This window comes from Manis javanica, chromosome 11 (assembly GCF_040802235.1).
Source record: "Manis javanica isolate MJ-LG chromosome 11, MJ_LKY, whole genome shotgun sequence".
NCBI classification, from domain to species: domain Eukaryota; kingdom Metazoa; phylum Chordata; class Mammalia; order Pholidota; family Manidae; genus Manis; species Manis javanica.
In genome coordinates, this window is record NC_133166.1 from 20,460,738 (window position 1) to 20,477,045 (window position 16,308).

Consider the following 16,308-nt stretch of genomic DNA (forward strand, 5'->3'; position numbering starts at 1 on the left):
GAAAATCTCTCTCTCTCTAAAACCTTTCATAAAATAGAACAACTGTCTTCCCCCTTTGATTACATTTATAGCCACAACACTGAGTTTGAAAGAGTGTAACATCCGGGTCATATCCTTGACAACATTTCAGGAAGTTGGTAGCTAATTGTATCATTTATGACATCAGGAAGGAAGCCGCCGTTTGTAGAGCACCTATGTACCACCATATTGAATTTATGCAGATACACATCACTTCGGTCTTGACAACCCATGGTAACTTACTTCAGCTCTATTTTTGATTTGACAAAGAACCTGATGCTTAGAAATTTGCCCAAGGTCATACAGCCAGCAAGTGATGAAGCCAAACTAATACAATATGTAAGATAAGGACTAGATTTTCCTCTTAATGAACGAAAAAATGAAGTTTACTGAAACTAAGATTTCTCACAGGGCTGAAAAATACTGAAGAGAGTAAATAATTTGTCCATGTCAGACTATGGGTATGTAGTTTTAACAATATAAACTGAAAACCAGCCTTGCTTCTGTTCAGGGTTTAAATAATTGCACACACTGCCACCATACTCTCAAATAACAGATGCATCAGACATTCACTGTGAAGCACTGTTTTAAAACAACTCAAATTTATTTAGTTCATGTAGATAACATGGTAGAAGTTTATATTAAAAAAAAAAAAGCCGCTACTCCCTACGTCCTCAAGCCTTGCAGACAGCTCAGTCAGGCAGCATATTGAGCACAGGGATCATAGGATTTGCACTAGCCTTTCAAAGATGGAACTCCAACCAGCACCAGAGTTTTCCAGTTCAAAATTCAGTTTTATTCGAGGTCCTAGCATAATAATTAAAAAAAAAAGACTGGATTGTTTTTCTCTTTAATTTCCCATTCCTATTTAGAAAAATGACTGAAGGAAATGACAAAAATAACCATTGAAAAGGGATTCCTCTCCAGAAGTTCTTTGTAAAGGGAAGGCCAAACTTTCCATATTTTCACATTTTAAGAAGAAAGAGGTTTAAAAATAAAGTCAACCTTTATTTTGCTTGCTGTACAAAGACTCTGCCTTCTCAAGTCTTAGACATAATGCCAGTACTCATCTCCCAAACTTCTATTCTTAATCAAGTCCATGGGGTGCTGGCTGGAGTCTGGGGAGATGGCTGCTGAAGATGCTCATATTAATCCAAGGTCAGTCACAATCCTAACCTTACACAGTAGACAGCTGACCGCATCACGACATATACCAGGCTAAAGCCCAAGGACGAAGTCAGACATCCCTCATCTATTAGACATGACTCACACCAGCAGTCCAGGCCGTGTTCTTTCCCCAGAGCTCACTACGCAAGGTCACTGCCATACCACTTCGATCCACTGAGCTTCACTCTCCAGCAGTAAGGGAGGTCACATAAAAGTTATCATTGGAATAGATGATTTTCCCTAAGTAACAAATGAAAATGTTTTTACTTGCCATTTAAACCTATGAACAACTCAGTCTCTCCATTTCTTCTTGGGCAGCCTGTACTTTTAGGTAAATGAGAGTGTTAAAAATACAGAAGAACAACCTCTGTATTTAAGTTGCTTTACCTCTGGCCTTGTTACCTTCCTGGAAAATGACTGTTTCTGAACACAGGTTCCTTGAGAAGGAGAAATTTTACTTAAATGTTGTATAGTATATGTACAAAGGGATTCTTTTTTATCCTTCACGTCATCCTATGGATTTCACTCTCCGAGTATTGAGAGTCAGAGAGAGGGGGGCAGACAAAAATCGCAAAGAGCAATGAAAAGTGTGCCCTGTGTCAGCAACTTGACGACTCCTCTAATATCATCAATGCTAAGTAATTTCTGTTGGAGTTGAACACATCATTACATTTCTATTGTGCTCTGCCTGAGACTTTTCCCTAACCACTAACTATGAAGGAAGGTTAGAGAGCTTTTGTGAAAGGGATAGAACACAGTAACGCACTGGTCTGTAGCCAGGTATCGGTGCACTGTATAATGGAAGAAAAGAGGATCACAGGGAGATTTTTGTTTTAGTCTTTCATCCAACCAAGATTTAAAAGACTTACAGAAAACAGCTTCACACAGAAGTGTGGTATTGAGGAAGGGATGGAGGCTGAAAGAGAAGGGAAAGAGGCAGGGGGTAGTGGTAAACACACCCAGTAAACTTCAGAGATACACAAGTCCACAAATGGAAAGGAACAAGGAGGAACACGTCCAAGCCATCAGTGGATCAGGACATAGGGTGGGTAGGGCACAGTGGATTAGCAACTAAATGGCTTCAGTGATCATTCTGAAACCTGTTCCAATTTATTTTGGGAGTGAATTCTTTTGGACAGGTCAAAGATTGTGCTTTAAAATGTCATCAGAATGTAACAGCATTTTAAATATCCTTCTGCCACTTGTTTTCAGGTGATTTTCTTTCGGTTAAAAATTGGAAACAATATAAATCTCACAGGAGGAACAGTCTTTTGATACAGGGGAGGTGAGGTGCAGGATGAACTTACACAGTAAGCGAGAGTCTGTATGTCTTGGTCTTCTCCCTTGACCACTCCACACCTCTGACCTAACAGAGAAGGCAGCTCACTTCCTCTGGAAGAAGCCGGTAATGGACACTTGTCTGTTGATTTTGCCCAGAGCAGCAGTCCCTTTTTTGGGGCCCTTACGGTCCTCTTTGGGTTCTTTTTTCACAGTCATGGCAGGGGGTCTGTGTACAGAGGAAGTCTTTGTCTTAAGCTCCTCTTCACTGTCTGTGCAGGATTCACTCTCAAAGACTTTTTCAGTCACTGGTAGAATAAAGAGAAAATGGGATATGAGTGGGTCAAGTCATTTAGAACACTTACCTATTAGGAGAATGAGGTGTCTTTTTCACTATGATTCCCTCAGACCCTCTGATCAAGGTGGGTGTGCTCACCTAGTACTGAAGCTTTCTCCCACTGGGAGATCAAATTGGGCCCTCAGGTAGGAAATATGTATCTTGAGCTCACACAGCCTCAGAATCAACACTCGGCCTCATTCCCTTACTGCTGTGTCTCATAGTTTTAAATGGGCCCTTACCACTTGACTGCCCAACTTCTACATGTGGGTCCTGGTCTATGCCAGCTAATGTCCTGAACTCTCATCAGAACTACCTGTACCTCAAACACCTACTTCTACTCCATGCTTTGACTGACTTCTTCAGTTCTCACCTCCCTGACCCCACAGTGCCAGCCTATTTCCACTGCTGGTTTTCCTGGTTTTAATCTCTGTTCTATTTATTAATTCCCATCCTGTCCAGCCAGGCTCACCGCCATGGACCCTCCCGGCTAGCTCTATCTTCATGTCAGCCACTCTCTGCACATCCTGCATACAGAGAAGTGGAGATTAAATACTCAACTGTTCAGTTCTTAGTTCTGAGTGACCCAAGATTTAGTAGTGGTCTACATCATGAAGGTAACTGTCCCAAGCAAATTCATTCAGATGACAAACTTGATAAAACTATTTAAGGAAGGACAATAATAAAATGAGAAACAAAGTTACCAATTCTCTTACTTCCTATCAGCCAAGGATATCTTGCCCCGTTTACTACCAATAAAATTCACTAAATCCTCCCCAGTGGAAACTTTGAAAAGAACTATACCAGTGAGTAGTCATAAGGAAGCCCCAAGAGCACAGGCACAGACAGGGGCCTCCAACAATAATGTCAGAGAATTCATGAGGGTCTCTTCAATACTATTGCAATGAATAAACCAACCCCAAGAAACAGAACAATGCCACCTTCCTGTGACTTTAGAGAGCTGTAGCAGCTGTGTAACCACTGTCATTTAAATTTTCTCAGACTTCCTGGTTGTAGCAGGAAGATGATGAGAAACAGTAAAGGAAAAAATCTAAGCTGAATAGTCACCTAATATCCATAATACATGTTCAAATGTTTAAAGTGAAAGTTATTTTTGTCCAGTAAAAAATAATGATAGTTTTTAGCTTTTAACTACTGATCATTTTTTTCTAATAAAATATATTTGTCAAATTGTTCTAGACAAATAGGCTTTGGAATCAAATATATCTGGTGTTTTAGCATCTAGTCTGCTCTCAAACTTAAACATGCATCAGAATCACATGGCTTGTTAAAACAGATGGCTGGGCTCTACCTCCAGAGTTTCAGAGTCACCAGGTCTGGGTGGACCCGAGAATTTGCTTTTTCAACATGTCCACAGGTGATGCTGATGCTGGTTTGGGGACCACACCTTAAGAGTCGCTGTTCTTTCCTCCCCTGTAAGCTGCCTCACAGAATGTACGGACACATGGAGTAATCTTTGGGAGGTACCCTTCAATGCTATTTTTCCCCTCACCAGGGGTCATGGTAGAGATCAACTGACTATTGCCATTGGGGTACTCCTTTCCCATACCCATCTTCTCCAACTAAGGTTGCATAATTAACAGTTTCCTACCTAAGAGTTCCTAGGATTTGTTATTACTTTCAAGAGCCTATAATTCACTTTGCTGACTTGTCACCTTTTAGAGGCTAAAAAGCGCTGTTAGGTTTTAAATATTTAAGTGTTCTCAAAGGCCTTACTACTCAACAATGTTTCACAGACCACAGGCATTACACTCTCCCCTGAGTCTACACAAATGCAGTATCTCAGGTCCTACCCCAGGCCTACTAAATCAGAATTTGAGTTTTAACAAGATCTTCAAGTAATGCATATACTGAACAAAGCTTGAGAAATGTTGCTCTAAGATGCTTAGAGGATTTCCATGACCTACCTATTAGTTCAGCAATTACGATCCCAGAATACCACCCTCATCTCATATGCAACTTGAAAAGTATCACGTAACTAAATCACTGTAACAAAATTATGACCTGTTACGCACTCAATATCTCAAATTAGGGAAGTCTGAAGAGCCATCTACAGATACAGAAATGACTTACTAGTTGGTGCTGTAAGACTTGCTCCTTCATAATCTATATTCTGTATTCAAATGACAGCACATCTATAATATTAAACTCCAGCATCAATTAACTCATTATTTCCTTACTTATTAATGAACCCACTGGTTGTCTCATTGCCAATTTTGTGCAATGCACTACTTGGGGGAATTAAAAACCAGTCAGAGCAGCACCAACAAATTTAAGCAGCACACTCAGTACACCTTAAGAGCTAAGAGAAGTATTTCCATATTCAAAGCGGTAGCTACTTCAAACTACAAGACAAAGGAGATTTCAACTTAGAAATACAGGACCTTTAATTGAATATCGTATCACTTTTCTGGACTTTCATAAAAAAAGGCCTAGTTTGGCAAAAATCTCTTGGACATAAACATGAGTGACCTCTTCATGAACATATCTCCCCGGGCAAGGGAAACAAAAGCAAAAATGAACAAATGGGACTATATCAAGCTGAAAAGCTTCTGTACAGCAAAGGACACCAACAATAGAACAAAAAGGTATCCTACAGTATGGGGAAATATATTCATAAATGACAGATCTGATAAAGGGTGGACATCCAAATTATATACTGAGCTCACGCACCTCAACAAACAAAAAGCAAATAAGCCAATTAAAAAATGGGCAGAGGAGCTGAACAGACACTTCTCCAAAGAAGAAATTCAGATGGCCAACAGACACATGAAAAGATGCTCCACATTGCTTGTTATCATAGAAATGCAAATTAAAACCACAATGAGATATCACCTCACACCAGTAAGGACTGCCACCATCCAAAAGACAAACAACAACAAATGTTGGCAAGGTTGTGGAGAAAGGGGAACCCTCCTACACTGCTGGTGGGAATGTAAACTAGTTCAACCATTGTGGAAAGCAGTATGGAGGTTCCTCAAAAAACTCAAAATAGAAATACCATTTGACTCAGGAATTCCACTCCTAGGAATTTACCCTAAGAATGCAGCAGCCCAGTTTGAAAAAGACAGATTCACCCCTATGTTTATAGCAGCACTATTTACAATAGCCAAGAAATGGAAGCAACCTGTGTCTATCAGTAGATGAATGGATAAAGAAGATGTGGTACATATACACAATGGAATACTATTCAGCCATAAGAAGAAAACAAATCCTACCATTTGCAACGACATGGATGGAGCTAGAGGGTATTATGCTCAGTGAAATAAGCCAGGCAGAGAAAGACAAGTACCAAATGATTTCATTCATACATGGAGTATAAGAACAAAGGAAAAACTGAAGGAACAAAACAGCAGCAGAACCACAGAACCCAAGAATGGACTAACAGTTACCAAAGGGAAAGGGACTGGGGAGGATGGGTGGGAAGGAAGGGATAAGGGGGGAGGGGGAGAAAGGGGGCATTATGATTAGCATGTATAATGTGTGTGGGGGCACAGGGAGAGCTGTGCAACACAGAGTAGTGATTCTACAGCATCTTACTACACTGACAGACAGTGACTGTAATGGGGTTTGTGGGGGGGGGCTTGGTGTGGGGGGAAGCTAGTAAACATAATGTTCCTCATGTAATTGTAGATTAATGATACCAAAAAAAAAAAATAAGGCCTAGTTTGTGTGGGCAATAGCAAAAATCTTTTCCATTTAACTGTTCTGCTCTCAAAATCCACCTTGTCCAGAAGCCCACCCAAACTTATCTCAGAGGCCCAATTCCCCAGCCCCTGCATCAAATTCACAGAAAGAGAAAGATCAGCTTTTTAAACCCACAGATCAACTTTGATCCAGCACAGGACAGGGAAAGCCCCTAGTGCTAATACATTTGGAGCAGTCCAAACAGACAGAGGGAAGCAGAACTCCTTTGCTGGTAATGAAAGTCAAGATTCATTAAGTTGAGCTTGGACTAAAAATCTTTAATTAAAAAAAAAAAAAAAGCACTATGTGAGCAGTTTGCATTGTTGCATCCAAGGCTCTTAACAGTCCTGTCTAGAGACAGGAGTGTAAAAAAATCCACATCTCACAACTGGCCAAAACTTGAGTACTGTGTTTTGAGCAAAGCAATAGGTAATTGGCCACAAATTCCCAATTCCCATGAATGCTCACAAAGATATATTGGACATTTTTCTTTTCAGGTAGCAGGAGGAGAAAAACTGGCACTGATGCTTTTTCCCTGTTAAATTTAAAAGAAAAAGAATAAGAAACTCAACAGTAAATAAACATGTATGTTACCATTAACAGTCAAACCATGAGGCTTGGAAATGCACTACAAGCAAAGAAAACAAAGCAAAAAGAGTGCAGAATTCACAGGCTCATCAGAAATCTGGCACTGAAAAGACAGAACTTTCACATGTAAGGAATCTTATGCTCCAATCATATGTGACAATTAAAACAGCAGAGGCCTTTTCAGAGGAGTGGGAGGTGGGGAATAATGGGACAGAGCTCACAGCTGGTGAGATGTCTTTACTAGTTTTAGCAACCACATTGCCTGGAAAAAGAGGATTCTTCAGTTAATCTTTTCAAGACAAAAATTTGAACCCGAACAGGAAAATCAAAAAAGAGAAAAAATACTTCTCTAGGACAGCAAGCTGCGACAGGTGCCACAGGAAAGGAGAAATGATTATGGGCTATCCAACTAACAAGAGGTTCAAGAGCCCAAACCCACAACTCTTTCCAAACAGAAAAAGACAGTACCAGGTTCTGAACATCCCCCTGGGCCTCAAGCACTAAATCCTGAAAGCCCCACAAAAGTCTGGGTCAACTGTGGAAACAGTTGGTAAAAGGAGCTAAAATATGACTGAAGAATCAACCAGTGACTCAAAGTCTGAATTATACTTCTTCTCTAGCTTTTTACCTGACATGGCTGAGACACAGGAAACATAGACGAAGCAATCTGGAGGAGTCACACCCCTCTGTAGAACAAATGGAACTAAATACCAAGAAGACTCCTGACATTCTTCAGAGCCCAATCATCTGTCAGAGCTTCTTTTCCACTGGTCAAATGTATGAAACAGCCATTCTTAGAAATACGTTTCTCAACATCTGTGATAACACTTTAAGTTAGTACTGTGGTTTCCATCCTGAATGTGTTTTTAGATATATAACCTCACTTGAATCTTTATAACAGCCCCACATATAGGCAAAATGGTATTTTACCTCCACTCCACAGATCAAGAAACTCCTTCCCAGAGGCAAAATGACCTTTATCCAAGATCTCAAAGCTTATTTTTATAGCTTACAGCTCAAACAAGCACCCAGGTGTTCTGACTTAAGTTGTAGTGTTCTCTACACTCTGCTACTCAAAGTGTGGGCCACAAATAGCATGGCATCACCTGGGGGCATGCCATGTGCACATTAAAGTTTGAAGCACACTGACCTGTAAGGGACTATGGTGCCTCTCTAGGGTAATAATTCTATCTCTGGATTTGGAGTCAAAATGTTTTCTTACCTATGCAGCCTTCCTCATCCACAAAGGTTTTAGATTTCAGCACACGCTTTCGTTTTCTTTTTTCTCCACTTGAGCTCTAAAATATTACAGGAAGATCAGAGATTAAGTTGATCAATGAAGCTAGAGAGAAAAATAATGAAAGCTTTTTAATGTATAACAATCAACCTTCAATATTCCATGATGACAAAAAGTTGAAGGAGGAGCTCTACACATTTCCTTTTATGGGACCAGCCCTACCCACAGACAAATTATGGTCATTGTATGTAGGTAGAGGTTTGATATTTACTGTTTATGACAAGAAAAGTAGCACGTTGAGCAAAAAACTGTGTTTATTCAGTCAGCAAAGTTTTGTTGGGTAGTGCACGCACCATGGTTAAAAAGACCAATAGGACAAGAACCTTAGTGGAAGAGAGAGAAGGAAAACAGACCATTGCAATCTACTGTAGGAAGAGCTTTAATGGTGGGCTGTGACAGATACTAAGGGAGCATATGGGGAAGGTCCCGAACCAGATCAGAGGTTTCCAGTGTCCATCTCTGTCATAGACACTTCTGCTGCAGCCTTGACACTGCAACATTACATCGATCTAATATGGTCTCACACAGGTCTTATTAATACTAATTCCTTATGATTTCCACATGCCACTATTTCTTTAGCTAATGAGGAAATTAGTACAAAATTTAAATGGCAGTCTTAACGTAAGAATTAAAGAAAACTAATAGCCACAAAGGAAAGAAAACCTTATCTGCATCCATATTCTTAACTTTTCTTTACCTGCAATAATATAGACGAGATGTAGCTAAAGATCACTCAAAAACACTTCCCCATTTGTTGCCAGCTTTCCCATCTAATCTTCCCCAGAAGAGCTTCTGAAGGGCAACAAATATGCAAAAGTTGTTTTACTCTATCCTTCCCACACTTTGCTCTGAGGCAGATAAGACCTCATTTTGCACAATTCCAACACGAGTTGGTAGCACAACAACCCTGATGCTGGAGGTCATGAAACAAAACAGCTCCCAGGATTGAATTCTGCAACTTCCTGAGACTAGCCCCTATAGATGAACTCTCCCTTCAGTGAAAGGAGAGGGAAATGCTCAATACAGAATGGGATAACAGCATGAGACAGGAACCACTTACTGGTATTTGTGAGTATACAGCATGTAAACTGATTTAGCATGGTAGCTTTAGGCCTTTGGGCAATAAAAGACACATGGAAAGGCAACCATCCCCATAAAGTTGTACCTTGACAGGAGGCGGTTCTGGCTCCGTCTTGGGCACTGGTTCAGGAGATGGAGAAGGAGGAGGAGGTGGAGATGGAGACTCAGCTTCATAAACCCCAGGAGAGTCTGGAATGACCGAAATAAACAAACTTCGATAAGAGAACTGTGGCATGTGGCACTAGAGAGAGTACAATGCCTTCTCCACTGCCTCTCTAAACCTCCACACCCAGCAAAGTGCATTTTGCAAGCAGTAATTCATGACAACCAAGAACTCTGCATTTGTGTATCTTTAAAATACATTTTATTAACTTTATACAAAGGAAATCAGAGAATCAAGAATTATTAGAGTTGGGATGTACCTTAGAAATCATCTTAGCTGAGCTTTTTATTTTACAGATAAGTCAGGGTATGAAGTTGTTTTATAACTTTCTACTGATCATGTACTGTGTGTCATTTATTGCACTTAGATTGTTTCACTTATCTTCCTAACAACCCTATAAGACAGATATTATTATTCATACATTAGAGTTGAGTAAACAGGTTCAGAGAGGTTAATTAATTTGCCAAGGTTATAGAGCTTGCAACTGAGGCAGGAGGTTTTAAATCCAAGTCAATCTGAATCCACAGCCTTACTATTCCAACTATCCCATATGGCCTTACCATTGAGGATTTTACATTTTCTCTTAAGATCAAGTAAGTGGAAATCATCCTTACATTATACCAAATGTCCCATTCTAGAATCTTTGTGACCTGAGGATTATTTGCAATCACCTGAGATGTTACTTGTACTAAAATTTTCTAGCTGATGTTAAAAGCATGAACTTAAAGGGAGGAAATTTGCCTTGAAATGATCACAGCTGTAGCTCTAACAACTAAGACTTGCTTAATATTCTGATGGGACTTGTTTCTAGTATTGCACTACTGATGAGCCTTGTTTTGTTACAGTGAGATAGCAAGAAAAAATACATTTAGGAAAGAAATATTGCTGTGGAAGAGGTAACACCAGAACAGAGCATCACCAGAGGGATCCATCATTTCTGAATAGTTCCAGACAAAGTGGTCTTAGAATAAAGCCCATGAGAGGGGAAGTGAAAATCCTTAGCTGACCTATTGCTTAATCACCACAAAGAAACTGCTGGTCAAGGGACTGGGTAGCTGCTTAGCCTCACCTGCTCCCTGAATCTCCTGGCTGTATTCAAATTATTAGCACAAGTCTTGGATCTGAAATTCTCCCAACTGATTACGTCAGTGTTAAAAATTATGACAGTGGAGAGTTCAAGGCCAAATGACCTAAAGAGGTGAAGTAGAACAAGAGCCAGAACGAAGCAATAAATTATACACTTCAAGTACAAAAATGGGCCCCAAAACTTTATAAGCTCTGGGAAACAAGAGTCAGAAACATAAAAGGAAAGTGGCCCAGTTATTAGCTCAGCTCTGGGAGGCTAGAACATGATGGGAGCTCAAGCACGCAAGAGAAAAGTCAAACCACAGAATCAAGCACCCATTTTTCTGAAGGTATAAGCAATTAGGAAAGCTGTGTCTCAATGTTACAGCAGTAGGAGAGTTTATACAGCAAGGAAGCCAAAGAAAAAGAATTTTGAGTACTCAAAACAATAGTAAATTTGGTAGTTCTTACTCTATTTCCAGTTCTGTAACCACTTGTCTTAACCAAGGAACACACTTACCCTAGTGGTACCCTCTAAGACCCCTCTTACTGTACTGGATGGAACTGTTTGTTTATTTAGATCCCCCTTCCAGACTCTAGCCTCCATAGAGCCAGACACCATGATTTTCCTGGCACTGAACACACAGTAACAATAGTTTGTTTTTTAATAGAGGAAAATAATCATTTTATGAACTAAATTTGGGGTGAGGGGCTTCTAGATCAAAATGATTCAGCATATACCTCCTCTCCCTTTCATACCCCTCCAGAGAGAAACATTATAATAATAATAATAAAGGAATGAAATGCTGTAAATCCCCATAACAGGGATAAGAACACAAGAGGCAGCCAAGAACTCTTAATGAATAAGAAATTTCGTCAATTCCCTGGAAGATGGAAGAAAGTTGACGAGAAGCATCAGTGCATTACAGATGAATCAGATAAGAGAGGGAATTATAAAATTTCCATGTTATCTGATTTTTGAAATTGTGTACATGTATTTTTTTTTAAATAAAATATTTTAAGAAAGGAAGCACAGGGAAAATGTAGAATTTTCTGGGCTTTACAAACTTTAATCATCCATTCTAATAATAACACCATAAAATCACTATTATTATTTACTATTAGCTCTTTTATACAACCGAGGTTCTAAGAGATTTTTTAAAAAGCAACTTGCTCACATTCATATGCCAAAATCCATATACATCTGCCTTAGTCTTTATTATCAAGCCAAATATTCTCTCTCAATATCTTTTTAGTGACATAGCATAAGGAATGTTTGGTACATTGTATTTTAAATGTATCTTTAAATGATTCTGCAGCTCTTCAGATGAAAGGTACTTAAGTAGTGAAACATCACTTATCCCAGGAAAGCAACCTTTCTGGGGACACAGTAAGAAGGGGAAGCTAACTTCAGGAATCCAGCATCTATCAGAATTTTCTGACAGAGATGGGTAATTAGGATTCCTGGAAATCATTTATAGCCTCTGATGAAAATTTTTAACATATTGGTTAAAACTTTAAAACTTTTCTTCCTAGCAATGTAGATATGACTCTCAATAATTTCTTTCTGGATCTGGCCTTTTCTTGCTTTGCAAAGGGATTACGCAGAAACTTGTTTACAACTGCCAGGGAGAAGGAGAAAGAACAGCCCCTTGGGTAGAAAGTTAAGGACATGAAATTGAAGGGAACTTTCTGAGAAGGTACTTGTAAGTGTATTTACTACTGTTAAACACTTACTGAACACCTGAATATAAAAGTGAGGTGAATAAGAAAATTTACTATTGTCAAGTAGTATCCTAGCACTTTTGATATACCATCTTATTTGATGTTCATAAAAAACCTACACAGTTTGTGATAACATCCCCATTTTAAAGATGAGGAAACAAGGAATTTAAGAAGTAATCTGCCTAAAGTCACACAGTATGTGGCAGAGGTCTGTCTGACTCCAAAATCCCTACCATTTCATCCACTCCTGCTGCTCATCTGCTAACTTCCAGCTAAAGGGAGCATATTGAACTAAAATTCAGTGTGAGAAATAAAACAATTAATAGGTCTAGGGACTGTGTGAAGGTTTAAAATAAACCTACTGGCTCTGAGACAAAGAAGAAATTTAGGAATAAAATGGCAAAGGTTTATAGATTCAGTCAGATGCCAAAAATTATCTTTGCCAGATAAAAAATTTGAGAGCCTCTCTGCTCTGTATCAGGTTATTAGAGCTTGTCCACTTCTCACATTTCTTCTTACTCCTTGCCAAGCTAAACAATCTCACTCATATTTCTAATCACCCATGGGTATTACTTCTGTGGGCTAAGAATCAGAACTACAAAGAATATTTCACAAATATGTAATGGAAGCTCAATCAATCATAGTAATTCTGAGATTTAGAGCTGACTCCTCCACTTAAACTAGTGTATTAGTTTGCCTTTTTAATGTACATTAGGCTGAAAGGCTTCAAAGACTTTTCCAGAATCTCCCCCAGTTTTTTTCCTGGTCAGAAACAGGGAAGACTATTCCAATTAGCACATATTCCTAAGTTACTTCCTAATTATTTTCCTGTGCATCTGCACGGAATAGTCTCTTTTTCTTCAACTCTTAACTGGTCAGAATGTTCCTGGGTGGTTTTTGTTTCACCCACACACAGGTCTCTTCCTTTCAGTAGTCTTAGTCAAAGTATTTTGATAAATGACATGGTATGAGTATACAGCAACTGCCCCTCTGGGATGCTCACAATGCCCTATCCCTAAATCCACAAAAAAGTGAAAGACGTACCTGTGTCATAGATTAACTTCCTTGTACAATTTCGTAGGTTTCTTTCTTTTATATTTTGCCATTTGTATATATAATTTGTTTTTTCACTCACTTGTACATTTGGGCTAATATTCCCTGTTTAGGAGCCTCTGTTACCATCTGCAGTTCTTAACAGCAGTTTCTGTTAAGAGTAGAGTCTAGTATTTTCCAACATCAGTTTGTTTGCTTTTGTCTATGTACCTTTATGTGATGCTGAATTCCTCTGGACTATATTCTCTCCCATCCCCATTCCCTGAAATGTTTTATACTCATTATGACATGAATTCATGGAGACTAGATTACAGCAACTCAAGCCTTTCATCACTAGTTCTCAAAGCAGGCTTTTAGCTAAAGTTGTCTGGCATATTCAACTAGCTGTCTTTCTATTTGGTCTCCTCTTTCTATGCACTTTCACTGACATGCTATGGGAAAAGATCTTGACTCTTAGAATACTTGATATTCTTTTAAAAGATGCCTTAATTTACCAGGTCAGAATCTTGCTCTTATTTTGTTTGCTCATCTTTCAACAGCACCCATAGCCTAAAACTAGAAGGATCCATGGTGTCACTCCATTTCAACAACATTATAGATTCCTTAATCTTAGCATGGTTTTACTCAGATGGTTGTGGAACGCCACTAACATTCTTAATGCCTACAATATTACTCATTTAAAAAGATTCACATAAAGACAGCCAAAGGAATTTCTCCATTTTATTTTGTAAAAAGAAAAGGTCTTTGATAATATATATATAATAAGCTTTATTCTCTTTCTCTTCGTGTTATTTTGCAAATTACCAGAAGATTATGGTTCTGGTCAAAAGGCCAAAGTAGATTTTAAATAGAAATAGGTGTTATATGTCTCTCAGTACTAGGATGACTAGTTGGAAGCCATAATAAATTACTTTTTAGTTCCCTGAGCATCATAGTAAGAACTCAAGGAATGTTTGCATTCCCCCCAAATCGGTATGTTGAAGCCCTAATCCTTAACATGATAGTAGTTGGAGGTGGGGCCTTTGGGAGTAATTAACTCATGAGGGTAGAACTTTTGTGAGATTAGTGCCCTTATAACAAATGCAAGAGAGTCAGTTTCTCTCTACCATGTGAGGATACAGCAGAAAGTATCCATCTGCAAACCAGGAAGAGAGCTCTCACCAAGAATTTCAAGGTGGCACCTTGATTTTAGATTTCTCAGCCTTCACAACTGTGAGGAAAGAATTCCTCTTGCTTGGCCACCCCATCTATGGTATTTTTGTTACAGCAGCCTGACCTGACTAAGACAATCCCACTAACCAAAATTAATAGCAGTCCCCACCTTCATCTTTGCTGCTATCAGACTCAGGAAGTTTGATTCTTCTTCTCTTTTTTCTCAAGTTTTCAGTTTCTTTTGTTTCATCATCAGATAACTCCACTCGCTTCCCCCTGTTGCCATCCAGGAATAATTTAAGATATTTTTAAAGAATAACAAAGTAAAAATGTAAGCATTCATAGGCTACTATGGATCTTGCCTCAAAACTCATGGTCTTAATTCCAGATGATAGAAAAAAGAGTCAAAGAGACCAATAAGGATTCTCTTTAAGGACATTCTGCTAACTAACCACAGCAAGCTCACTTCATGGGGTGACCAGAACAAAAAACTTTTCTAGCTCCCTATAGACCACTGGAAACTATTACCAGGTTATTGAGAATCATTCCAAATTTCTTCTTACTTCCCCTAATGGCCTTTCAATCATTCAATAATCAATCAATAAGCAGTTACCACCTCCATAAAAGGCTCTTTGCTAAGCACCATTGACGCAAAGATGAAGAAAATACTGGTCTCAAGAAGCTCTGACAGGAGAAACAGATATAAACACCACTATATAATACAATGTAGTAAATATTACTGGACAAATAAATTATTATGGGATATGACTCTTACTGAAAACTATAAAAGCTAAGTAGAAGGTCATCAGATAAAAAAGAGAGACATATTTTTAATAGAAAGAATATGAGCAAAGGCAGACATAAGACCTTAAGGTAATTCTAATGATACAATAAAAACCTAGACTCCATCTTCGTTATTACTTAGCTCCTCTGGATACTCCACCACACTATTCATTCTATCAACAAATAATTTGTCAAGGGCCTCCTGCATGTCAGAGACAGAAATATGCTTAAGACATAGTATAAGACACAAGTTTCAAGTACCTTATTTCTTCTTTAACTTTAAATATCAACTTATTTTTCTACCTTAAGTTAGAAAAAGATAAACTCAAAATAAGTAGAAGGAAATAATAAAGAGAAGAGTGAAAAATCAATGCGATAGAGAAAATTAACAAAGTCAAAAGTTATTATTTTTTTGGGAAAAGATTAACAGAATTCACAAACCTTTTATAAGACTAAAAAAAAAAAAAAAAGACATATCACCAATATTACGAATGAAAGAATAAAGGAATCTGTAGTGGTAACTACAGATTCTACAGCTACTCAAAGAATAAGGCTCTATTATGAACAACATTCTTATAAAAACACAACCAAACTATCCCAAAAAGAACAAGACAATTTGAAAAGCTTTAATAAAAGAAATCAAAGTCATAAAATAAACCTTCCACAAAAGAAAACCCCAGGCACAGATTCACTGGTGCATTTTATCAAACTTTTAAGAAAAAAAAGTATGTATCTCACACAAACCCTTTCAGAAAAACAGAGGAAGAAACTTCTCCCAACCAATTTCATAAAATTAGCATAACTTTGATACTGAAATCTGCTGAAGACATTACCAGAAAATAACTGATGTATAGGCCTCATAAATAGAGGCAAAAATCCCTATAATATTAACAA

At 38.4% G+C, this 16,308-nt stretch overlaps 1 protein-coding gene across 3 annotated transcripts in view; it reads right to left on the reverse strand.

Moving 5' to 3' along the window:
• Positions 1-598: 598 nt before the first annotated feature.
• POLD3 (DNA polymerase delta 3, accessory subunit) overlaps positions 599-16,308 on the reverse strand; it is a 158,735-nt gene continuing 143,025 nt past the window's right edge. For all 3 annotated transcript variants that reach the window (XM_073216015.1, XM_037026285.2, XM_017668027.3), the window contains exons 9-12: positions 14,801-14,907; positions 9,559-9,662; positions 8,319-8,394; positions 599-2,771 (exon numbers count right to left, since the gene is read on the reverse strand). In XM_073216015.1, the coding sequence (XP_073072116.1) occupies positions 2,569-2,771; positions 8,319-8,394; positions 9,559-9,662; positions 14,801-14,907 (490 nt within the window). In that variant the 3' untranslated portion in view covers positions 599-2,568. The remainder of the gene's footprint in view (positions 2,772-8,318; positions 8,395-9,558; positions 9,663-14,800; positions 14,908-16,308) is intronic.